Raw genomic sequence first — 27,141 nt, forward strand, 5'->3', positions numbered from 1 at the left:
AAATTAATATAAACAATTTTCATACCTTACTTGTAAAATTATGCCAATTACGATACTATGTTATAAAGTGACTTATAGTAATTTGTGCAAGACATAACAGAAACCAACCGTTTGTGGAGTCTATGGGGAGTTTATCTATTTGTGTGAATGAACCTTCAAAATTGTTGTGCTTTTCTTCTCCATGTCGACAATTGTGGTGCAGAAATTTGAATTGGAAGAGTAATAAGCGTTCTCTCACTTGCTTTTCTTCTCAGAAGAAAATAGGTTTTATGGACCAAATTCTAGATTACATTGAAGGTTTGATTTCACTTCTTTACTTCAATTTATTGTTAATTAGACCTAATTATACAGTTACTCATTTTGAATGGTTCAACAGTTTAATTTGTGCTTGACGAAACTGGGGAAATTCGATACTGAATTATGTTTTTATTTTTTTGTTTTTTGGGTTGGGTGAAGGAACTGATTTGTGTGAAGTAGAGTAATGAATTGGGTGCTGCGCTATGATATCTGATTGTTGAAATTTAAATGGGTGTGTGGACATTCGTCAAGATTCATATAGCTGACCCTAACTTGTTTGGGATCGAGGTTTAATTGTAGTTATTAAGACTGAATTTAATAGATTCTTCTGTCAAACGCTATAGTAATGCGGATAGAATAGTTTATGTTAAACTGGAGATTGTCAGGTAGAAATTTAAGCTGATTGCGTATGCCGGTGTGGTTCAGCATATAATGAGCAGTTGATGCACATAGGTATTCACTTATGTATATAATAAGTCTAAAAAGGTGAACCTACTCCTTTTGAATCCTGGATCTGCTTCTAGTTGCGATTGCTCTATGTTTTTTGTGAGAAATATGAATGACGAACAGCAAGTTGTCTGGTTGAACTTTAACGACAGGTTTTAGTATATCTAAATTTAGGATTTATATCACTCTCATTTTCCGTAGTTAGTAATAGTATAAATCTTGCCTTACCAGTACATTTGGTGCAGTGCAAAACGTCTGGTGCAAGTCCCCTCTGCATTATTGATTTATCAGTCTCTGTTAAAGCTACTGATGAATACCTTTCATTGATGGAAATTTAATATTTCTACTGGCTGATGACGGCAAGTCATAGTTTCATACAACGGTTTTTGCTCCAAGGTTTTAAATATCATTAGTATCATAAACATTCATGATTTCAATGAGAAAATCTTTAAACTTGCTAGGCCCTAAATTGATGAAAAGTAACACACGAAACATAAATGCTTATTACGCCAATCCTTCCCGCTAAAATTATGTGATATGATGTATTCTAATGCATCTCAAAGAATGCTGATCAAATAACATTTCCTTAATCATTGACATTTTCATCCATGTATGCCATTGATTTCAGGCGGTCCAAAGTTAAGGAAATGGTATGGGGCACCCGAGCTCCTCCCAAAAGATGGATCCCTTTCAGAAGAAGATATGTCTTCGGGTAGCTGAATTTAGTAATCATTTTGCATGTGATTTCTTCTCTAAAATATCATGTCAACAATGTGTTCCTTTTTTCTCACAAACAGAAGAAGATGAAGTCAGAGATGCAGTTTTAGTTACCGATGGAGATAATGAGATTGGTCAGGTTCGTATATGGTAGCATCAAATATCTTGTACTAGAATCTTTATGTCTTGTTGTTTAGAATATGTGCATGTTCAAGCAGGGGGAAGAATTTTACTAACGTCATCTAAGTTCAACAGTAATGATATAGTCATAGCTCAGTTTTTGCTAACAATGCCCTACCTCAGTGATTCAGTATATAGGTCAATGTTTAATTTGTCTCATCCTTTGTCAACTTCACCTATACGTGATCTTGGACAGATGATTATATTGTCTTTGATAATCAAAAGAACTCGGATCAAAGCTCTGGTAAAGGATAAGCGGGTTGCAATGGAAGCATTTGGTACTTATGTTGAGGTTGGTGGAATTTTTATACGATTTTTATTATCATACACTTGGTAGTATTTTAATACTTAATGTTCCTAAGCTGCTATGAAGCCAATAGCAGGTGATGCACGGGACAGGTCATTGCTAAAGAAGGCTCTAAGTGGTGTTCGTGCAGTGATATGCCCAAATGTATGCTCGCTTCATCATCATTCTCCGCTATCATTTTTTCGTTACCATGATCCCCAACAAAAACACTTTCAAAGAAACATTAACGAGTAGCATTACATCTGCATATGAATCTATGATACATCTGTTTTGGATTTATTGTGTAATTTTGCTGCATCTTATCCTTGTTAGCTAATTATTTTTTCCGTTGCTTACTTAGGCACTTCCTTTTCTATATGCACAATTTGTTCAGAAGTTCTCTTACACTTGAGCTGCATTTTGTAGGAAGGTTTTATATCAAATTTAGAGAGTTGGAAAGGTTTACAACATGTAATCCTATTATCTCAGGTAGTCCTCTCTCATACATGTCTAGGCAATGGCTATCTTCGAACGGTTTATGTTTTGATTTTATGATACGATGACATTGCAGCTGTCTGTTTATAGAGGTTCTAGCGGGGTACAAGCAATTGTTACTGCCAATGCAAGAAAACAGGCAGAACAAGATGAATCACTGGTTATGGCTTCGGGAATCCCTTACACCATTATTAGAACTGGCTTGTTGGTAAATGCACCGGGTGGAAATCAAGGTTTCAACATTAAAGAGGTAATTGTTATATATGTGTAGCTTCTTTATCAGGTAGATGGTGTCAAAACCACAATGACAATTTGTATATGTCATTGGTTGTATCCAAACGAGCATAACGTCATACAACTGTGTTTTCCTAGGTTGAAACCACCAGCAGATGAAGTATTAGGTGTTCCTTTGTGCAAAATAAATCAAAATTCTTCACAAATCGAATAGAAAACGACTATATCAGTTTTTCATTGTTCATGTTGAGCAAATTCCTTACTGTTGCTACTCAGCACAGTAGTTGTCCACTCAAGTTTAAGTTTTTACATTTCGTTCAAACACAAAGTAATGTGCCCATGACGAACCCATCGACTTGATATACAGATGATGGTCTAATAGCTATTTTTTGTTGATGCTTACTAAATATCCAAAGTTTCCAGTTACCACCTTTCCAATCATTGCGTTAAGGTTTGAAAATGTATTCCGTTCTGTATTAGAGCAAATTAGAATAGAACAATGGAATCTTTATCAAGATTGGATCAGAAATTCCTCACATGAAATTTATGACAGAATATGTGTCCCGGTGATTGGTTTCCATCGTTTTAAAGCAATTTGGCTTCCTACTTTGTCATTCACTTAAAATCATTTGTTTTATTAAATTAGCCGATTCTACGATCTTCATGCCAGGGCTGTGCATCACAAGGAAAGTTGAGCAAGGAGGATGCTGCTTTCATCTGTGTAGAGGCTCTTGAGACTGTCCCACAGAAAGGACTGACATTCGAGGTTTGTGGCTTTCAATTTTCTAAGATTTATAGCTGCCCAGAATGAACTAATCAATCTGCAGTGGTGCCTATTTGGAACTTTTCAAGGTCAAAATCAATCTTTTTTTGTATCACGTTTTAAGTAACCAATGTTTTTTAGTTTCTGCTTCAAATCTTATAGAGGTCAACATGAGCACAGTGAAACATTTTCCAGCAGTTGTATCAGCTATCTTGTTGTGAATGCACTTCCGCTATTCTTAGGTTGTTGTTAAAAAGCTAACAAGTTTAAGTTTGTCGAATAACAGGTGGTCAATGGTGAGGACAAGGTCATGGACTGGAAAGAGTGGTTTGCAACCTTGATAGATAAATAAGTGATGTATACATTAATAGTGTGAGAAAATTTCACCATGATATAATCAAGCTAAAAGCTTTAATCACAATGCAAATTGCTTGTTTTGTGTATGTAATTGTGTCAAAAGAATAGCATCTTGACTAGTTTGTAAGGAACTGTAAACGAATAAAAGGCGGTGTCTGATAGTGAAATGCAGAATACATGAATGTGATTCCAGAAAAGGCATGGCAACAGGTGTTATACTAAGCACCCCTCGAGGTTTCAACGAGTCCGAACACCAGCATTTTGGAAATAACAGTGAAACAAATTCATGATACAACGAGGAGTTCCAAAGACGAGAACAAAGGACAAAAGTATATACTCAAACGAGAAACTACGAGTGGGGCTATATGTCTAGCTTATTCGCGCCCACTCAAACATCTAAAGACAGAACAAGTAACTCTACTATAACAAACATAAAAGGAGAAAACTACAACTTGCTAACTATGAATTTGAGTCCAATTGCAGAAACAGATAGAAAGATAACAAAGGAACACATGACCAGATAGGATTTATTTTCAAAGCGTTATAGCTTATAGCCTCGGTATATATATATATATATATCCATGCTGTTCTACTCAAACCTCTTTAAACAGAGCTGATTTACTTAGAAACAATCAAACGGAGAAAGTTGAACTTCAGCTGGACCTTATTCTCTTCTGACCGTCTCTTTGATCTGATTGATTAGCATTGTTTGATTCACCCTCGGAGAAAGCCTCCATAGATGTGGTAACAGAACTGGAAAGATCAGCATAGAGATCAACTACTCTTCTAATATTGTTATTTAGCTCTCTAATTAGACCAACATTTCGAGTCAAGTTATCTGGGATTGTTGACTCGTGGTTCTGGTTGATCTCGTTGATTAACAACCTGTTCTGATCCAAAATGTTCTGTACTTGCACAAAATTCTTTTGCAATGTCTGAACTACTTTACGGTCAACTTGAACTCCATTACCGGTACACGAGAATACAACATCTTCCATCTCAGTTACCACTCAATAAAATAAGAAACGGCTATCAAATACTGCATATAGAAACATAAAAGTTGCCTTAGATCAACAAGTCGTTAAAATCATAAGCAAAAAAGGCACAAGCTTCATAAAATTAAACAACTAAAACACCCTTGAATTTTTGTGTAGTTAATGGTGAAAAACACACACGAACCATCACCATTTCGAGAGTTTCATACCTCAATTATTAGTGGTTCCCTTTTCCTGTCTAAACAATCACTATCTATTCACCTAGGTGTGTTCTAATAATACATAGATATCATAGTTGCCAATCTAGCAAGCTTCAATACCAAATTAGTTTGGCTAATTAGGTCCATCACATGTCCAACACTATTGAATATAGTGTGCGCTACGGATAAGTTCCAAGAAATTCAATATTTAAAGATCCACACAACAACAACATACACAACGTAATCCCATAAAGTGGGGTCTGGGGAGGATAGAGTTTACTCCGACCTTACCCCCTACCTTGGAGGTAGAAATGCTATCTAGAGCAAACACAACGAAACATTCTATAAACACTAACTACAACAAAACATAAAACAATAATCGAAATATAAAAAACAACAAATAATATTAACATAGATCAAAGGGGCAAGAAACTACAAAAGAAAAACCAAAAAAAAGAAGAAAAAACTAATCTAGACTATCAATTTATCGCAATCCATCTCTTAACAAACTCTATAACGCTAAATGATTTCTTCTGATCTGTCCTAGCCTTGGTATACAGAGTAACCATACTAGTGCAAGATGACATGTATTCCGTGAAACTACAAACGAAGTGCACCCAAGTTGGTCCAAACACCACAATTATCCAATCAAACAGAAAAACTCAACCTAGGGCTAAAATCTAATTTTGTATGTATAGGAAGAATTTGAACATCAAAAAAATTGAAAACATTTAAGGCAATAGAATGGAACAAAACCTTATCCAAATTCCGACAAGAAAAAAAAACCTAATTCAATACCTATGTAAACAACAAGATAACCAACCATAGACTTCAAAAATTTGATTTTACCCATGTAGTAAATGCAGAAATTCAAAGAATTAGAGATTTATAGAATAAATAAACTCTTATAAAAAAACTCATAAAATTTTTTGTGAAGTTAAGTTTAAGGAGGAGAGGATTACCTTAAAATTGTTGAACATATGAGAAATCCCAAATCATGACCGAACGATGAAAGACTTCGATTGTCTCAATCGTTTACTTAAATATAGGCATTTCATATGAGGAAAAAAATGGATAAATAAATACTACTTTCTTTTTCTTTTTTGTTAATTGGTATCCGCTATTCACATTAGAATCCGATAAAATAGGGGTTGGTACAAAAAAAATTTATTCCATATTAAAGCTAAATAAATATTCTCTCCGTCTCATTTTATGTAGCTACATTTGAAATGTTTAAAAAATAATGAAGATTTTAAAATGTTTATCAAATTATCCTTAAAAAGTAAATTCAATTTTCTCTCTTTTTATAGATGTATATTAGAGGATTATTTATAAAATTAAGAGGAAACCAACAAGGTCAAAAGAGAATTTGTATCTTTAAATATGACATTCTTTTTTGGACTGACCAAAAAGGAAAAGATGTCGCATAAAATGAAACGGAGTGAGAACTTTTTTGTCCTTTTTCATTTGTTCAATTTTTATTTTTGTATTGGTTTATTTTTACTTATCATCTTTGACAAATCAAGAAAAGATAATAGTTTTTTTACCTGTTAAATGATTAATTTATTTATCTAAAGAGTTAATGTTTTTGAAAATGGTAGAAACTCTTTAATGAGTAAATTGATTGTTGAATTCTATTAATTAATATGGTAAAATGATAAACTTACTTGTTAATTATTATTTTCTTAATAGTTGTGTCAAGTCAAAAATGAATAAGTGAGTAGGGACGGATGGAGTACTTACGAATTGATGTATTAGGTTAACAAATTAATATTAGTAAAATTCATTTATTTTATATGTACTTCCATCTTTCGATTTTACTTATCACATATTTCTAAAAGAGATTTTTACTTGTCATTTTTTACTTATCAAGAAAAGACAGGTATTTTGTAATGTTTTAGCCTTACTATTAAATACTCCTTCCACTTCAAAATAATTAAATTATTGGAGGTGTTTCACACCCTTTAAGAAAAGAAGATTATGATACAAATTAGACATTACTTTTCATTTTTATCCTTATTATTTACTCCCTCCCTTCGCTTTCAATTGTCATGGTTTCTATTTTTAGAGTCAAACTATAAGAACTTTAACTAACATTTTAAGATGTATTTTTTCATCATATTGATATGCAAAAAATTGCAATTTATAGTACTATTCATATAGTTTTTGAATATCTAAATTTTTTGTTTAAAATATTAAATTAATGTAATCTAATTTAACTTTAAAAATTAGTCAAATTAACTTTCAAAAAGTGCAACATGACAAATAAAAATAGACTGAGGGAATATGTTAAATTAATCTTTAGAATAATTCAAAGCAATTAAAGTTTCTTGAACTCATCAGATAGAAAATTCAAATGAAGGGCAAAAATGGAAGAATGTTCTAAAAGTGGCCTTGAAAATTGAACAACCAAGTTAATTTGAAATATGAAAAAATGTTTCAACAGTTCAATTATTTTAAAACGGAGGGAATATTATTTTTCACATCATTTTTCAAGATGCAATACTAAACATTAATTAGTAAAGATAATATGGTAAAATATTTATAACACTGATTATTTTTTTAACCGATGTATCAAGTCAAATAATAACAAATAAAAGTGAACACAAACAGTATTTCATGACTATAATTAGGTGTGTACAAAAACGAATCAAATCGCAAATCGAGTTAAATCGAAAAAAAATGGACTAGTGATTTGGTTTGACTTGGTTTGGTGTAGGAAAAAACCCCGACTATATTTGGGTTGGGTTGGGTTGGTTTCAACTGAAAAAGTCAACCCAAAATCAAATCAACCCGACATTATATATATAATTTTAAAATTTTATTTTATACGTAAAAATACTTACTTTGATATAATCTTTAAATATCTCTTATACTTTTTCATAGTTTTTATCTTTTGATATACTTATTTCATGTATGGAAGCTAGAATTCTTAAATGATCTAATAAAGATTATATTTTATACATGTTGGTAATTATAATAAAGTTTAAATAAAAATCAAATTAAGAATAACGCCAAAAGAAATCAATTCAACACTAAGAATGACAATAATATTGAATATTTAATTTTTAGTTTTACATAGATTTAGACAATATAAAATACATATTTACTTTCTTTTAATATTTAGTCATGTAACTAATATTTGCTAAACTTATTTTAGCATGATTTAGTACTTTAAATTATAATAAATTTCATTATGACTTATTAATTTGCAATATTCCTTTTACGCGATTTTATTATTATTTTTTTGTTCGATATTTTAGTGTCATTAATCATATCATAATTTTTGTTATTTTCTTAAGAAATAACTTAGATAGTTGCATTTTGATAGGACTAAAGAAATATTTGAAGTGCAAGTAAATTATATGTTTGTATGAATACTTTATCAAAAAAAACCTGAAAATCCGAAAAAACCTAGAAATCCGAAAAAACTTGAAGTTGAAAAACCGAAGTTTTATTGGTTTATAAATTCAAAAATTCGACACAAATAATTTGATTTTATATTTTAAAAACTCGAACCAATCTGATCATGTACACCCCTAATTATAATATTGTTAAAAACAAATTGTAAAAAAACATTATAATTTAAAGGTATTTGCGTAAGAAAAGGAGGAACGACTAATACGGTGTGAATAGGAATTTAGGAGTTTAGTTTTTGCAAGTAAAGTTTGAATATTTTAAAAAAAAAATAAAAGGAGAGAATTAAAGAATAAAACATTGGGTCAAACTAAAAGTTATTATAAGTTGAAAAATCATAGGTAGGGATGACTACATTATTGTTTGTGACTTATTAACACTTTTCAATTTGCAAAACATATAAATAAACAAAAAAAATATTTATAAATTAGTTTGATTAACTTCTAAGTTTAATCAACCATTTTTCTCTTTGTATGCCATAATCTATACCCACTTTAGTGTAACATTTCTTTTTTAACAAAAAATCAGAAAAATAGTTTAAAATATTTTTAAATTATGTAAAATTGAATTAAAATGTCTTATGTTAATAGTATGGTTATTAGTTTTGATTTAAAATGCTTTTTTTAAAATAATAAACATATTCCTTGTGCTTTTATTACAAGACAAGAGATTTTAGAGTTATATTTCATTACAAACATGGGAAAAGGATTAAAAATGCCCCATCTATTGGATTAAAAATGCTCTCTCATCCACCTATTTGGTTCAAAAATGCCCTTAGAGTAAAATTTCAACATAAAATACCCCTCCATTTAACAGAAGCTAATGTGACAAAAATAATATTTAAAATTTCATGTGTTGGCATTATAATTATTGGTCCACATGTAATTAGACCCAATTTCATTCTCAATCATATCCATCAATCCAAACCCATTTCTAAAAGATCCTACTTTTTCTTTCTTCATCTTTCTTCTATAAAATTATTTGGAGGATTAATAAAATACTATCAAATTCTTTCGGTAAATTCAAATCTTTAAAAAAAGGTTATAAAAAATTCTATACATTATCATTCTCTCGAAAAAAATATTAATTGACCTACTAATTTTTTGGTAGTGAAGATAAGTGCAATTTAATTTGAATCCCAAAACGTATCAAAAGAATGAGTGGATTTGATGAAATGGGAACAAAAAAATCATACATTCAATCTCCCATGGAAGCAAGACACTCATCAAATCAAGCCATGTTGTTTATCACATTTTTTTTTTTAAAAAAAATGGAGCATCTAACAGTTGAGGAGGAGTTCAATCTCCAATTAGCTCACAAAAGACTTTGAATTTTTTAGAGAAATGCTTGGAACATCATGTTCTTGTATTGATTGTTTTGATATTATTTTATTAATATTCCAAATAATTTTTTTAGAAGAAAGATGAAGAAAGTGGGGGAAATGGGTTTGGATTTGGGTTAATGGGTATGATTATGAATGAAAGTGGATCTAATATATGTGGACCAATAAAATAATGCCACACATTTAACTAAAAGATATATATTTGCCACATCAGCTTCTGTTAAAGGTAAGGATAATTTTAGGCTTAAATTTGACTCTAAGGGCATTTTTGATCCAAATAGGTGGATGAGAGGGCATTTTTGATCCAATAGATGGAAGTAGGGCATTTTTGAGCCATTTTCAATACGTTAAGGGCATTTTTGACTTTGAATCATAAATATGAAGAAAATTATATTGAACGCACTAATATGGATATTCGCCACTAAATAGGAAACGAACAACAAAAAAGAGTTATATTTTACTTTCTTTATCTCTAATTACTTGTTTATTTTTAAATTGACACATATATTAAGAAAATAATTGTGAGTTATCTATTTTACCCTATTAATTATTGAAATATTTTGGTATAGGATACACTATCAACTAGAAAAACACAGGTTAGTGATTTTCTATGTAAGATATTAATAATTGAGTAATTGTTTAGATATAAAATGAAGTTGAGAGTGACTTTTTAATCAAGCGGAGTATAGTAAACTTCTAAGTAAACTATCCTAAAATGAATGACTTTTTAAGCGATCTATCATAATTAAGTTGAATGACTTTTTAAGTGAACTATTGTAATTAAGTTGAGTATTTTATAAAAAACTATTATAAATTAATGATTATCTGAGATATTATCTCAGCTCTAAATAGATTTCGAATATCTACAACGATTACAATAACGACTTACTATGTATCATACTTCTTAAGGAATGTAATGAGATGCTTGAAATTTGAAATATCGAATTTGAATTCTAAAAAATAAAGAATTTCTTGATAAAAAACAGTTTATCCTTTTAGTATGCATACTTTGCACAAATCAGGATTAGTTAATGAAGTAGACTTCAGATATCAAATGGCTAAATTAAAAAAAATGTTAAGTACTCAAAAAGATAGAGCTAGAATTTCAATATTATGAGTTATGAAATTTTTAAATGATAATAATTGGATATTAAATTAGATATTTATAAATATTTTTATAATTTTTTTAACACAAAAATATTATTAAAGCAAAAATTATTATATTTGATTGTTTTCGTATCTGAGTTTCTAGCTCCATTCCTATGCATCCCTAGTGCTTTTTCTTTAGTTGTTCAATTATTTTTCCTTTTACGATTCTTTCTTACCATAATTTCTATTGCCTGACAATTACTCTTTTAGTCGGTCTCAAATTACGTTATGTTTCTTATTTCAAGAATCAAATTATATATAAACTTTGATTAATATAATATTTCAAAAATTTTATATAATTTTTAAATATTTAAATTTAAAATAATAAATTTATCTATTTTAATTTAATTTTAAAAAATTAATAAAATTCGAAAATTACTGAAACACAATAAATATAATTGGACAGAAAGAGTACACGTAACATCAAGGAAAAATAAAAGTCAATTTTATTTTTTAAAAATAAGGAATCTCCTAAAAGGAATATAATACTCCTATTTCTCTTTTAAGTTTAATTTCTTCCAGGTGTAATATGACTTTTAAAAAAGAAATACTATACAGTTATGTAACACAATATAATGCTACTATTTTTATTATTAATTAGACAATTAAGAGCACTGGTGGGATCTAGCTAATTACGTAAAATTAGATTAGTGTGTATTAATGTTTATGTTATCATTAAATTAATTGTAGGTTTTCAGTAACTATCTCCAACAAACTTGCCAGATTGTCAAACAATATTGGACAGATAATATTGCATTTTCTGGATAATAAATAATCAATGAGACGTACGTATAGTTCTTGTTACGGATTTTATGTAATAAATTAAAGGGAACGTAATAGTATGCATTATTACGAGTTTCGAGGCGGGGTATATCAAAATCATTTGGGGTTACTTGGGGTTGATTGTATATATGGTGAAGTGTAAGCCCCACTTAGACATTTTTGTTAAATTTCATTTCGGTTGGAATTTGGGTAATTTGTTTTTTTATATGGTTTTGAACAATATTCAGTATCGTTATTATACCTAATATTTATTTCGTTATCATGTCTACATTCGTGTATAACTGACTCAGCTAGTTTAAAATTGAGATTTAGTTGATTAAATATCATCATACATATTCGACTTATTGAATACATGATCCTAAATAAGAGAACATAAAGGTTGAGAATTAATAGGATAGACAATTAGTAAATAGTCGAGTGTTTTCTGTCATTTTAGGGGTAGAGGTGAGTAAGGTTATTGGCTTGATTTTATTCATCGATTTTTACTGCTACTAGTGTTTCTTTTATTTTGGTTATCTTTACTTTTTTACTGTCAAAATTTTTTATTTTATCGATATTTACATCGTATAGCTTGTTACTCTTGCACATCTTTCAAACTTATTTTGAAAACTAAAAATAAGTTTCTCAAGTCTAAGAATTTTTGGGAAACAACCTTATCTCACTTTTTTCGTTTCTCCAGACCGTACTTGTGAAACTAGTGGTAAAATTAAGTTTTACCTTTCTTACAAAGAAGAAGGCAAAAGATGCAAGTAACTTTCATTAAAAAAGGGAATTATATGAGAGAAAGACATGGTCCCACTTGTACAAGTAAACTGCAGAAATATTAGCAAACTTGTGTATATGTGTTTTATCATTTAATATAAGATAATGATATTTTGGGAGACAACTTCTTCCAATTTTTACCTACCCCTCCCCCTAGCAAGGGGGTGGGGTGTGGATATTAAATTGTCATACTATAAGTATATGCATATTGAAAACTTGACAATTGCCAAGCTCTAAAGATCACAAAATCATAAAAGATAACCATATAATATAATACATTATTTGTATAGAAATCATGGGTAGAAAGCCTTGTTGTTCTAAAGAAGGATTAAACAAAGGGGCATGGACTCCTTTGGAGGATAAAATTTTAATGGATTATATCAAAGTTCATGGTGAAGGAAAATGGAGAAATCTTCCCAAAGGAGCTGGTAAGCTTCAAGTTAGTACTATTTTCTTCTTGTATATTTATGTATAATTCATGTATATGAAAATTACTAACCGCTCATTTGGTCTGCGTGGTCAAATCGGCTCTCTTGTCTGTGTGTCTCCCATGCACCCCTTGTTGTTGATATGTCAGATGGGAGAGTCTGTTATTTCTTTTAATCTACTATAAAGTAACTAAATTTTCTCCTGAATGTTTAGGATAATTATAACAGTTACATTTTAGACCTAACTTTCCGCGAAAGATCATACATTATTACTGTCAATCAGCTTCGTGATTTTTTACTTGTTTGATTTTGTTATATCACCCCTGATTCTCTTTTTTGGAATTTTTTCTGATTCCGTCCGTTTAATATTTACTAAAATGATTTTTTATAATAAATTGACAGGTCTTAAAAGATGTGGAAAGAGTTGTAGACTGAGGTGGCTAAATTATCTAAGGCCAGATATCAAGAGGGGAAATATAAGTCCAGATGAAGAAGATCTCATAATTAGACTACATAAGCTTCTTGGAAACAGGTCATTATTCTTTCAAGATTCAATTTTTTTAGTCATTTGTTTAGTATATAGTTAGCTAACTGAATTGTTACATGGGAAAAATTACGTGTGACATATTTTGCACTCACTGACTCAAAATCTTAGATTGTTCTGCTTCTACACGAATAAAAAAGAACAAGCAAAGAGTAAATTTGTTAAATTTATTCATTGGGTGTGACATTATACATTTACGACTCAGAATCATAGATCATATTGCTTCTACGAAGAGGAAAATGAAAATACGTTGTAATTTTTCATTTGATGCGATGTAATATATATGAATGTTTATAATTAGTGCAGATGGTCTCTGATAGCTGGAAGGCTACCAGGACGAACAGACAATGAAATCAAGAACTATTGGAATACCAACATTGGAAGAAGACTTCAAGAAGGAACACGCTCTGGTCAACCAAATCGTGTAATATCTTCAAATCGTCAACGTCATCGTTCTATTCATACAAAATCAACCATACCAAATGATCAAGAACATGCAAGTCCTCAGGATTCACAATATTTGCTGACGGACATTAGACACGGGGGATCATTGTCCTCCTCCTCCCCGTGTTTGGTTGTCCACACAAAGGCAATCAGGTGCACTAAAGTTTTCATGAGTCCTACTACTAGTAATTCAGTAGTAGACACACATGAGACTACTGAACATGATAACGATCACAAGGTAATGATAGAGGAAAACGTGACAACTAATATTTTAACACCTTCTTCATCATCATTCTCAATTTCATCATTGTCCGAGCAAGAACCACAACAACAACAACAACAACCAGTATCTGAATCATATTCGCCAACAAATTTGTCTTTTGAATTGGAGAACTATAACTTCAATTTCATGTTTGGTTTCGATGTTGACGATCCTTTTCTAGCTGAGCTTCTTAATGCACCTGATTTACGTGACCAAATTTTGGAAAATAGTACTACTACTAGTAGTACTATTGTTAATGGTGACATTAATAATTCCAACAAAAATGAAAGGCAAAGGAGCTATTTTCCTTCAAGTTCTAGTCAAATTGCAATTTTCTCAGAAGAGACGCAACACAACGATTTGGAACTTTGGATTAACGGGTTCTCGTCTTGTTAATTATTTGAAATGTGTACGTGGTTGATGATATGACTCATAAATATGCACTCATAAAGTTGTTAGTAGTGTCAGATTCAGAATTTTGAATCAGTAAATCATGATGTTTATATGTAATTATTTTCATTTATTTTCACCTATCCCCTTAGTTGTATCATATGAACTAAATGCTTTTAGTTGATTTGAATTAACGTATTTGTTGTTTCATATGTAATAAATGCTTTTAGTTGATTTGAATTAATGTATTTGAATTTTGATGTATCGTACGTACTAATACTTTTAGTTAATTTGAATTAATGTATAATTATTCGGTGTTTGATATTATATTAATTAGAGTCGATTAAATTTAAATTCGCATCAGAAAGTTTTTCATAGAAGGGTAAAGTGTTTCCTAACAAAAGTGACTCTATATCCAGTAGGACTCGAATCCGAGACATTAGGTTAAGGATGGATGAGAAATTGCTACTCTACCACACCACACCATTTGTTGGTTATTTTTTTTGGGTACCACAGAATAATTAACCTACATCCGCTACTATCTCGTCACCGTCTTTGCTCTTCGAGTAAGCACGTTGTGGTGAATACTTTATGCACATTGCATAAATCCCTATTATGTAATAGCCTGCAAACTACTCTATGATGAATACTTTATGCATATTGGATAAACCTCCATTATGTAATAGCCTGCAAACTACTATGTGGTGAATGCTTTATACACATTGGGTAAACCTCGACTATGTAATAGCGTGCAAATTACTCTGTGGTGAATACTTTATGTACATCGGGTAAACTCTCACTATGTAATAGCCTATTAATCGATAGAAATTGAAAATCCTTTCAACATTATCTTTTTCATCGAATCATAAGGTACAGTTGTTAATATTAAATTCAAAATTTAGAATCAATGAATTCGGTTGTTTGTATGTAATTGGCCACTCAATTGTATCATGTAAGAAATCAATTGCTTTATATAGTTTATTTGAATTGATTAATGTATTTGATGTTTGTAGGGATTGGCAAACCTTTCAAGATTATCTTTCTTAATGGTATTAATTAATTAAGACAAATAAGTCAGGTCTCTATTAATAAAAATATTTCTAAAATTGGTCTCACATCAATTCTTGGTTCCTCTTCCTTTAATGTCTCGATTTCTGAGTTTTTACAATATTATTATTTTTCTAATTAGGGTTGATTTTTTACTTAGTTGAGAAAGGCATCTAAAGCAAATTTGGCAACATGTGACTATATTTGTCTTTGTAATAAATACTCCATGAAGGTTATTTTCATAGAAGACAATCACATAGTTTTTTTTTTCTTACAAAAAATGTTCAAAAATATGCAAGAAAAAATGGAAGACAAAATTTAATTCTTTGTTTGGATGATCGTTACGTATTATTTTATTAAATATTCAAAAGATATGCAAGAGAAAATGGACGATAACAATTTAATTCTTTATTTAGTTGGTCATTACATATTATTTTATGATGTATTGTATATATTGTTTGATGAATACAATATTTTATTACTTAATTTCTAATTTATCCTTATTATTTATATATAATATCATCTTCGAAAGTGTTGAATTTATGATATTCAAAAGGTGATGATAAAATTGTCATTTAAATTTTTGTTTCTTTAAAGATATACCAAGTCAATATCAAACAAGTAAAAATGAACAGAGAATGTAATAATCGAATACAAAATGAGAAGAAAGAAAAAAACAACACGATCACACCAAAAAGATCGTTACATAAATGAAAATTTTCATCATTTTATAATAATGAATATAGTGATACGATTCGATAAAACTAATACAATACGATAGAATTGGTATCAACCATCCAAACAAGTTGTACTCAAATTGGTTAGTACAACACAGCAAATTCAAAAATCAATATTTCAATCCATCCTAAACCTAACTCATTTACTCAACCAGCTTAAAATAAGTTGACTACATAAGAAAAACTCTTAATAACATTTAACTAAAAGTATATGTTGTTCTTCAATTTCTAACATTTTAAACATTGGAATTGTCAATAATGACATTTAACTAATATATTCCTTTTGTTGAATGTTATAGAGGTGTATCCATTATATAGTTAAAACTATCTAAGTCATGTTAAAAAATAAATCATATTTAGAATAAATTGATCCTAAATAAATCGTAAAGTTGAATGACTTTAAATCTATTGAACAAGTTGTATAATTTTTAAAACACAAAATAAAACGAATGACTTTGATTATCAATTATACAACAATGTTCGTAACCACATACTCTAATTGGACATCCTTTATCAAAAAAAATTAACACATATACAAATAAAACAATATATAAAATAATTAAATAACCTATTTTAGACACCCTTAATATAACAAGGGCCAAGTTAAGTTGTATGAGATGGTGATTTGCAAAGAGAATAAATAAATTATCACTAAAGTTGGTTGAAAAGTGGGGTCCTTATACCACTTTAGAAAAATACATACGTATAGCGTATATATTTTTGAGGAACTTTCACATATAGTCACTTAAAAATAATTAGTACTCTTCATAAGTATAGTTTGATAATTAACTTTGTAGCTACATGTTATATGGAGGAGAGAGGAGAGCGAGACTGGGAGAGAGAGGAGAGAGGCGAGAGAAAGAGAGAAAAGAGTGGGAGAAAGGTGAATTGTATATATATTGGTTAGATAATTGTATATTATGCATATGTATTTGTATATATGTCAAAAGAGATTGGGAGAGGGAGGAGAGAGGTGAGCGATACTGGGAGAGGGAGGAGAGAGGCGAGCGAGACTGGGAGAGGGAGGAGATAGACGAGTGAGATCAAGAGAGAGGAGAGAGACGAATGAAAGAGGCAGAGAGTGGGAGAAATGTGAATTGTATATGTATATAATTGTATATTATACATATACATTTGTATATAGGGCAAGCCAGATTGGGAGAGGGAGGAGGGAGGCGAGCGAGATTGGAAGAGGAAGGAGAGAGGCGAGCGAGAGAGGGAAGAGAGTGGGATAGAGGTGAATTGTATATGTATATAGGTTAAACGATTGTATAATATACATATGTATTTGTATATTCTGGCGAATTATACATATAAAAAAGTGACTAATTATACAAACTTGAATTTAGCACACGTAATTAATGTATATGCTAGACACAAGATTATAGCAAACTAGCTTTGATAAGTAATTAAATAGTATAAATTTATTTTATTGCGTAATTTTTCCTATATTTTAAATAGTTCACCATTTTATTTCTTATCAAACTAAAATAAGATAGATAAACAAATTGACTATTCATCTTGGAAACCATTAGCATTGATACAAGTTTGAAAAGAAAATGTTACAAATAGTTTATTAACTATAGGAGTATGTTTAAAATGATCTATTAATTATATTTTTGTCGGATTGATTCTTTCTATTATTTAAAAACTTATCAGAATTTAGTCCCTTAATTATACATTTATCAACTTTAATCTTTTAATCATATATTTATCGATTTTAGTCCTTAAACTATATAAAAAACCTAACAGGTTTACTCTTTGACCATTTTTATACTCTCTCCGTCCGATATTGTTTGTCATAGTTTCTATTTTTAGAGTCAAACTATAAAAACTTTGACTAACATTTTAAGATGTATTTTTTCATCATATTAATATGCAAAAAATTGTAACTTATAGTACTTTTTATATAATTTTAGAATATTTTTTTTGTTTAAAATATCGAGTTAATGTGATTCAATTTATCTTTAAAAATTAGTCAAATTGACTTTCGATAAGCGCAACATAACAAACAATTTCGAACGGAGGAAATACAAATAACTTAGCTTTGTAAAAACACAATCCATGTCTCGAGAAATTAAATACTTTATCCATTTTTCAATTATTTCTTTCTCTCCTCTACTGTTACTCTAAGTTACCTTTATGTAAAGAATCTTAATATTTACTGTTCAAAATAAAATTACGAGAAAAGAAAATATAAATCATAATTTTATTCAACAGATTTTAAAATGAAGCGCATTAATGCTATTCATGACTTGAAAATGCTAAACTTTATTATAAAAAAGCAAAAAATAATTACCTGTTGAATTCAAATTTTGTACTCCAACGATTTTGTTAAAGGAAATTTGTTTAATTTTAATAAGCTGAAATTTATAAAATAATACATTTACAATTTTTTTATTTTTAGAATAGATTGATTCTTATTTTATTTATTTTATTTTACCTAGAGAAATTTGAGTGATAAAGATCTAACTTTTTTTGTATGAAAATAAAATATTTTTGCGCTGATTATGAACTATTACTAGCCAAAAAAGGAACACATCATGCTCATGTCATTAACAATAATTGTATTCTTTATTTAAATCTTATTAATAAAATTTGAACTCATATTTTATTCCTCATTAATTTTATTTTAAATAGTTGAAGTTATTGGTCTTTTCAAAATACTTAAAAGATTAAAATCCATTAATGTATTATTTAATAGATATAAATTTTTGAAGACTAAAAACTATTAAGTGCATAATTTAAAGCTAAATAGGACAAAAGCATTAGTCCAGACTAAATGAACTTGGTTAAAGGAGTTGATATTTTTCTATAAATTTGGACGCACTGAGCAAAAGAATCAGCAAATTCTCCATAGCTATGGCTGCCGATTCTCGAAAAGGTCTCATTACTTGCTTCAATTTCTTCTAATCTTGTTTTTGTTTTTGTTTTTGTTGATGATGTAGAGATTGATTGATTGTTGATTTTTGATTGTAATGTAGTGATTGTTCATTTAAGAGCCACTGGCGATGCTCCGATTCTTAAACAAGCGAAATTCAAGGTTTGATTTCTTCGATCATATTCCCCTAATTCTAAACCCTAGCTATATATTGCTGCACTGCCATTGTACTTTTCCTTTGACGGTTGAGTTCTTAATACAACATAACATACCCAGTGTGGTTCCACGGGGTGGGGACTGGGGAGGTAGAGTTACACAGACCTTACTCGTAACTTTGAGATAGGAAGGCTGTTTCCGATACACGAAATATAATCCAAAGCCTTCTAGATAACGGAAGCACAATATTTAAGGAATCGGTGTGAATTTATGCTGGAGATTTTGATAAAGGTGACTTAACTTATTAGCTAAGTGTATCTATGAGAAATCAATCCAAGCTTGATGTGTTGACCCTCATACTTGGGTATTGACAGTCTTATTAAGGATGGTATTCTAATGGAATCTTCACAGACACCCATCCAGCTCCTTATGTGATGAATAGAAGAAAGAGAGAAGATAAATTAAAGTATGATTGAATACCGTTCATTGGGATGTTTGACAACCTTTTTTTCCCATTTAATTGTTTTCATGTATCCCTGTTTATTTTCATTGTTGCTAAAGTGCAGATGATGAATCAAAAGAGACCGAGAATGCGAGTCCAAATTTGTGTCAACCAATTAATTAATTATTCTTGAGTTCTAAATTAGTTGGATTCGACTATATCAATCCTTTGTATCAATTCTCCTTACTGGAGATAATGCTTAGGTGAGTGTGCCCAAACGAATTCCATATATGTAGGTGATTCTTCATGTAGATTATCTTTGTTTTGTTCGTCAACCTATAGGTAGAGTGCATAAAGGGTAAAATTAGGACTCTGGTGGTCATGCAAAGAGTCCAAGAGTGTCCTACAATTTTTTGCCTCCATCCTTCATCCTACACTATAGTGATTATTCCTTAGGCTTCCTATCCTTTCTCTTAAGCCAAGTGTTTGTAGGTTGTGGAGATCCAACTGGAAAAGGGAGCTAGTGTATAACATTGTGATTTTGTGAACGTACAAGTTAGGTTGTAAATCAACCCTCAAGTATAATACCGGCATAAATGCAGCGGTTGGTTTTCTCTCAGCAGTAGCACTGGTGGTGACCTGATGGAGCTGGTTATAAGTGGGGCTGTTGGTTTTCAGCATAAACGGATCCTTCATTTAGGAGCTGCTGGTTCTCTTAATTAGATAGATACTGGTAGTAGCTTGTGACGGTTTAGAAGTTGAATCTCTCAATAATTCATAAAACGACAATACTAGAACTCTAAAAGTCTATTCTTCTTCAAGATTTTCCAATTCTTGAAGTCCAAGATCCATTTCATTATATTGCTCCTCATCTTCTTCCTCCTTGGATTCTTCATCGATTAGGGTCGAGTCAGACTTGAATTTGTAGATGTAGTATGGACTCTTTTACCCTTGTCAAGTAACGTTGAAGTTGAAGAACTTCCCCTAGAAGACAATAGATGTTCTCGTTAGCTCTAACTGTCGTAGCAATAGTTCCTCAATCAAGATCACCTCCCTCATATACTGGTTCATCTTCTTTATCTTCGGGGCATCCAACTTTCATTTGCCTCCCATCAATATTATCCAAGACAATCACATCAATGGTATCACGAGCATCTTGACGACATTTCAATGTTTTATTGTACACGAGATTATTGAGACATGATAGTGCAAGCCTATTTCTCTTTTTCGAATGAATCTGCCTATAAGTTGTAGTGATCAATTAATAGATACTACTAATAATATAATTTAGAAATTAGGATATAAGTCTTCTTCTCATGTGTTCAAACACATTCCAACTTCACTCACATAAGGATAAGTTGCAAATTAGACTTAATACTTTCATAGCAAACTTTTGCAACATTGGAGACCGACTACCATCAAACAATAGAAAAATAATTATTAGGTTAATAAGTATAATTATGTCAAATAACTTAAGTAAAGCTATAGTGAACTAAACCAAATCACTTACCTGTTGACTTTAAGGGTATTTTGGGATTGACCACAACCAAACATCCTATTTGCATTTTTATTCTTCAAAAGCTCAGTGATTAGTTATCTTCTGTTGTTATATTGGGGTTCATCTTCTCGACACATCTATGATAATCCATCCACACTTCTGAATCTAAGATATCATTTTCTAGAGCAATATAAAACAACCCTGACTTCAAAATATGGCGTGCCGCAGAGGCCGATGGAGTTGCATCAATAATTTCAAACACTTTCTCATATTGCCTCTGAACTTTACCAAAAGCCCGTTCTATAGTTTTCTTGGCTCAATCCATTACTTCATAAATATAGCCCATTGGTGGGGTTTTTCCCCATCCACCAAACAAAGCACTTTCGTCATAGAATTGCTAACTTTTAAGTGTATGAACAATATCATTCCGAAAGTATGTAGAAATAAGATGGTTGACAACTTTCTTCCCTAAAATTTTCTTTGCAAATTCATTTGGTTGAGAGGACCAAAGTTCTCAAAGTTTCTTTTTTGTACGTACATAACTTGCAAAGTCAATAAGGCCGTTGCCAATCTTATCTTGGCCGGTTTCACCTAACTTCTTTCATTAGTGAATTTCTCATCAAGTTCAACAACGACCTTTGACTAATGTAAGATGGATCTTGACTACCTTCTTAAAAGCTGTAAAAGGAATATTATAGTATTTAGTAGTTAATTAAGAAAGTTAGAGGATATGAAAGTCATTTTATCTTGAAGCATATGAGTTAATTTTGAATATGTTACAAAACATCAAATTGATACTATGAGCAACACGTGAAGTCCAATAATGTGTGGGTATAGATCCAATCATGTCACCTGCTTTAACAAACTAGCATTATCGATGAAAACTCCTACAACATCTTCCGATTTGATTCTCTCAATAGTGCTCTCAAACAAAAGTTGTACATTTTGGTAAAATCGATAGAGTCGTCGTTAGCATCAACAAAACCAAGAAAGACACTACCTTTTGGAGGATTATCCAAAATATTAATGATCATTTCTTCCCATTCATTTGTCCATCATAATGGAAAATTCAAATTTTGTCCATTGCACTTTATGGTCATCAACAATCTTGTCCACTTCTTTCACTTTTTTTAGGTGAGTAGCTGTAACTTCATGAAAGAAAAAATAGGAGACTTCATCCTGGACTTTGTTATCCTACGACCTCAATGAATTTATCAAATGTTGTTTTGGGCCCAGGGTTGAAGCCACCTTTCATGAATTTAGAGTTATTTACCTAAAAAAAGAGGTGACGAAAGTGGACAAAATTATTGATAAGCATAAAGTGTTATGGAGAAAGTTTGCATGTTCCATTATGATGGACAACACAAAATGGTAAAATGATCATGAATATTTTGTTGAATTCTCCAATAGATAGTGTGCTTTTTGGTTCTATTGATGTGAGCAACAAATCTATCAATTCTACCAAAATGTACAACTTTTCAAGAGCACTATTCAGAGAATCATATTGGAACATGTTGTACGAGTTCTCATCGATATTGCTTGTGAGAATGTTAAAGCGGGTGACATGATGATAGGTGTGTACCCACACATTTATTGGACTCCATGTGCTACTCATTGCATCAATTTTTGATGTTTAGTGACATGTTCAAGTTTAACACATATGCTTTAAGTAATTTCTCTCCTATCCTCTAAATTGATTTATAGTTGGTACTTTTTAGCTACTAATTACTATAATATTACTTCAACAACTTTTAAGAAAGATCAATTTTGCATTAGTCAAAGATCATTTGATGAACTTGATAAGAAAATTCATCAATGTAAGAAATTTGGTGAAACTGGTCGAGATAAAATTTGCAACGGCCTTGTTGTCTTTCCAAACTACGTATGTACAAAGGAAAAACTTGAGAACTCTGGTCCTCCCAACCATATGGACTTCAAGTAGATTTGTGAAGAAAATTTTGGGGAAAAAAGTTGTCAACTATCCTGTTTTTGCACACTTTGGAATGATATTATCCGGACACTTATAGTTTGCGATCCTTTGATGAACTATGTTGCGCGGACTCTTCAGTTTTGGAGCCGAACCCGTCTTGACGGGTGCGGGGTGCGGGTCGGATTCGGTCAATCCGATCCGGATGCTTTGACCAGAGTCGAAAAAAATGGGGAAGAAAATACTAATTCAAGGCCGGTGAAAGTTAGATGACTTTTCTCCAACGAAGTTGTCACAATGTTTGATTGATCCATAGAAAAGAATTCTTGTACAAGAATAGAGAGGAGGTGAGGGCTCCATGGGAGAGAAGAATATATTCAATATCTTGTTCTTGAAAAAGAAGAGAGTAAACTTTTTTTTCTTGAAAAGGAACAGGGAAGGCTAAAGGTTTTTTTTTGGGAGAAGAGAGGGCTTTCTTGGGAGAAGAAAGGGCAACACCAACATTTCTTTTTTTTATAATAAATTAAAAAATTATAATTTGTTTAAAATTAATTGCTGCGGTAACTAGTCATAATTAATTTATGCTTTTAAATTTGCACATTTATAATTGCTATGTTTTCAAGTATAGAGTTTTACAAGACATTTGAGCCATCTTTGGCACAGACTCTGCACACTCTCTTTATTGTCATATTTGGCTAGCCTAATGCAATATTATACCTCTCATCGGTCCCAAAATGTTTGACAACATTTGACCAGATAAGATATATTGTTTTTTTATTGACTGAGAAATCGGAGCCAGCCCTTAGGACCAATCGCAGCCTTCGAAACTCGGGGATAATAGGTCCACCCCTCTTAACCTTATCCACCTAATACGAAAAGCTTAGTTCACATGCAGTAGATCTTGAACCTGTTACCTCAGTACCAAGTCCATCGACCTTTGCCACTTGAACAATGCCTGGGGTTTTTAAGATATCTAGTTTATTAATGTTTTCTACTTTTATACGCTGGAACCAGGCTTGAGATACTCCCCTACTATAGATTTGGAGTAATTTTCTAGATGTTATTGCATCCAATCAAAGATACAAAGCTGTACTTCCTAGATTTGAAAAATAGGTTTTTCAATTTTCTGTCCTCTTTTTCCTTGTCATGCGTTTATCTAATTATCAAATTGTATATAAACACCAACATAGATTGCAGGTACTGACAAATTCATCAAAGTAATAGATTTTTTGCGCCGTCAACTCCATAGGGAGACATTGGTAAGCCCTTTATCTTTTTTGAAATTCTAACATACAGAAGAAAGAATTGCTCTAAATTGTTGAAATTCTGAAGCACTGTGCAATAGAGTTGTGATTACTGATATATTGTTTCCCCTCTAGTTTGTGTATGTCAACAGCGCCTTCTCACCAAATCCAGATGAGTTGGTAATTGATCTATACAATGTAAGTTTCATGCTTATATTATTTTTGCATGTAATTATTCAAGATGTATGTCTTTTACTGACCAGACATTTTACCTTCGTTTGACAACCACTTTACTGGAAGATGGATATAGTGTTTTTTTTCTTTTCCTTATTTTCTTTGACTGGAAGATGGATACTGTTCCCTTTCTTATCACCAGGCTTTAGTTTTGTACTGGTGTTCTTAGGATGGATGTCCTTTGGTGATCTTACATTTTACTTTCATTTGAAGTTTTTGTTTTTGTAAAAAAATAATTGTTTTCTCATGACACTTATGTGCTAAGTTGCGTGGACTCTTCTCTTTCTATGCCACACCCGTGTCCGGTTCTCCAAAAATACACTACTTTTGGAGAATCCCACATGCGCCCTTTAACATTTTTGAAGAGTCCGAGCAACATAATTTATTTGTTCCCTCTCTTTTCACAACATACATTTTTTGACGCATGATAAAATTTCCTTTATTGACAATCTTTGAAGATTCAAAAATCAAAGAAAGTCACAACTTGTATTTTTTCAAGTATTTGTTATAAACTACAGTATGAACCAAATATCTTCTTCGACCAACAGTCCACAATCTCTAGACAGTCAAAGAGAGACCAATATATCATTCTTTTTTGAAGGCACTTAGTTGTTGTTTGCCTTGGGTTCTCTTTGCTATTTGAAGTAAAACAAATTTTAACAACTCAGCATCATACATGAGCTCTCGATGCATTTATGGACAATCGGTAGAAAATTATATGTTTCTTTTTGAGTTTTCCTATTTTTGCCTCGTCTCTTCTCTCCTTGCTGATGTCATTGACTATTCATTCCTTTTCTTGAGCTGGTCTAGTTACTAAACTTGATTAGACTGTTAACTTTGTTTTCACATCGTATTATTGACATATTATCTATTTTCTCTCCTTTTTCGCAGAACTTTGGTTTTGATGGTAAGTTGGTGGTCAATTATGCATGCTCCATGGCGTGGGGCTGAGAACTCCTGGTTGTTTGCGCTACAACGCTTCAAAGCTTCAAAGCCTCCTCCATACATGAGTAAATAGATAGTATGTAAGATAGAAACCCAACATCAATGATTAGTCAGATTGTTATTCTGTAGATTGTTCAGTATATAACTACTCGTATGATTTCTATATCGATGCTTTGTGCTTCAGTAGTCTCCTTATGTACTATTCACCAGCTCTTCAAAGTTCAGACTTGGATATCTGTTATATTCGTATGAGAAGTTGTGAGTTCCTTTCAACTCTCACAATTGCCACCCTTTAATTCTGTAAAGTTAACAATCCTCTTTCATTGGTGTGTAATTTCAAATTTGTTTGTAACTTTCATCTCTATATTGGGATTTGATTGTGCTCAGTTAAAAGAGCTCCTAAAGTTAGATATCGAGTACTACATTGTGCTAACCCCATGGAAAGTCCTTGTGTTGCATCCTTTGTTCAATATCCATTTGTCAAGGATTGTGGTACGATGGATCGAATCCTTTCACTTTTAATCAGAGGTTTCGGATTCTACGCTAGGGGGTCACTTCCTCTTATAACGGGCCTTATGTAACGTGAATCCAGCTAAATGGACTCCCAAAGTAGATATCGAAAGCTGCATTATGAGCCTGTCCTAGTTCTTCCATGGTAAGGACACACATTAACTCTCTACCAATGCTAAATCCATTTTAGAATTCTGTTGCAGTAGAATAGACATTTGTGTCAATGACGAGGCACTAGTGACCATATCTTGCACTACTGAAAGCCTTTGTGGAAGGGGAGTTACTCTAGTCCACTTTTTCCTGTTCCAATAGCTTGCCTATTGCCATCGATTTTAGCTAATTGAAGGCATATAAGAAATTATACTTCTTATGTCCCAATTTTTCTTATGTCCCAATTTATGTGACGCATTTTTCTTTTAAGTCTGTCTCAAAAAGAATGTAATCTTCCCATATATTGGAAATAATTTAATAACTTTAGAATTCTTATTTTACCTCAAGTGAAATGAGACCATAAACTTCATAAAATGTCTTTCTTTCGTAGATTTTGTGTCAAGTCAAACAGTGGCAGGTAGTTGAGATGGAGGGAGTACCAATTTGGGGTTTTTAGTTGTCATTCTATCTTCTTTTAGTGTAGTCACTTTCTCTAACCATGTGCCTTTTAGGACCACTTAACTCAATGCACCCTTTGTCATATAAAACATGCATGTTTATGCAATGGTTTATTCATTTATATATATATTGTTAATCTAATACTTGTAATTACATGATTGAGCTTAAATGGGACAATAAGGATCGATATAGCCAATCTCGATTTGTTTGAGACTGAGGTGAAAATGTTGTTGGTAATCTTATAGTAATTACAACATTTTATTGCAATACAATTGAACAAAGAAAAGAGGAAGATAGTATTTTGGAACTTGAAAATTTGAATTGGTTTACAAGTAGTAGTATTGAGGAAACTAACAAACATTCTACTTGACAACTAAGTTGGTTGAGGCTACAACATTCCTTGATGAAGCACAAATCAA

General features: G+C 31.3%; 4 protein-coding genes across 6 annotated transcripts; 3 read left to right on the forward strand and 1 right to left on the reverse strand.

Annotated features, from left to right (window-relative positions):
• The first annotated feature begins 45 nt into the window (after positions 1–45).
• LOC101259317 (uncharacterized) lies at positions 46–3,973 on the forward strand. The gene is made up of 9 exons (XM_004252346.5): positions 46–297; positions 1,373–1,456; positions 1,542–1,600; positions 1,838–1,933; positions 2,015–2,092; positions 2,354–2,416; positions 2,499–2,672; positions 3,327–3,422; positions 3,706–3,973. The coding sequence occupies exons 1-9, from the start codon at positions 123–125 to the stop codon at positions 3,769–3,771; spliced, it is 891 nt and encodes a 296-aa protein (XP_004252394.1). The 5' UTR covers positions 46–122; the 3' UTR covers positions 3,772–3,973.
• A 38-nt stretch (positions 3,974–4,011) lies between these two features.
• On the reverse strand, positions 4,012–6,000 carry LOC100316888 (ELF4-like protein). 3 transcript variants are annotated; one of them, NM_001306181.1, is given in 3 exon segments: positions 4,012–4,815; positions 5,728–5,741; positions 5,935–6,000. In NM_001306181.1, a coding segment is annotated over 1 exon segment (345 nt). In that variant the 5' UTR covers positions 4,775–4,815; positions 5,728–5,741; positions 5,935–6,000; the 3' UTR covers positions 4,012–4,429.
• A 6,561-nt stretch (positions 6,001–12,561) lies between these two features.
• LOC101264905 (myb-related protein 308-like) lies at positions 12,562–14,810 on the forward strand. The gene is made up of 3 exons (XM_004252468.5): positions 12,562–12,852; positions 13,255–13,384; positions 13,703–14,810. Exons 1-3 carry the CDS (start codon positions 12,720–12,722, stop codon positions 14,496–14,498), a joined length of 1,059 nt encoding a protein of 352 aa, XP_004252516.2. The 5' UTR covers positions 12,562–12,719; the 3' UTR covers positions 14,499–14,810.
• A 4,164-nt stretch (positions 14,811–18,974) lies between these two features.
• On the forward strand, positions 18,975–25,955 carry LOC101259616 (ubiquitin-like protein ATG12). Its single transcript, XM_004252347.4, has 5 exons — positions 18,975–19,160; positions 19,261–19,319; positions 24,371–24,439; positions 24,560–24,622; positions 25,550–25,955. The coding sequence occupies exons 1-5, from the start codon at positions 19,139–19,141 to the stop codon at positions 25,607–25,609; spliced, it is 273 nt and encodes a 90-aa protein (XP_004252395.1). The 5' UTR covers positions 18,975–19,138; the 3' UTR covers positions 25,610–25,955.
• The last annotated feature ends 1,186 nt before the right edge of the window (positions 25,956–27,141 follow it).

This window comes from Solanum lycopersicum, chromosome 12 (genome assembly GCF_036512215.1).
Source record: "Solanum lycopersicum chromosome 12, SLM_r2.1".
Taxonomy (NCBI): domain Eukaryota; kingdom Viridiplantae; phylum Streptophyta; class Magnoliopsida; order Solanales; family Solanaceae; genus Solanum; species Solanum lycopersicum.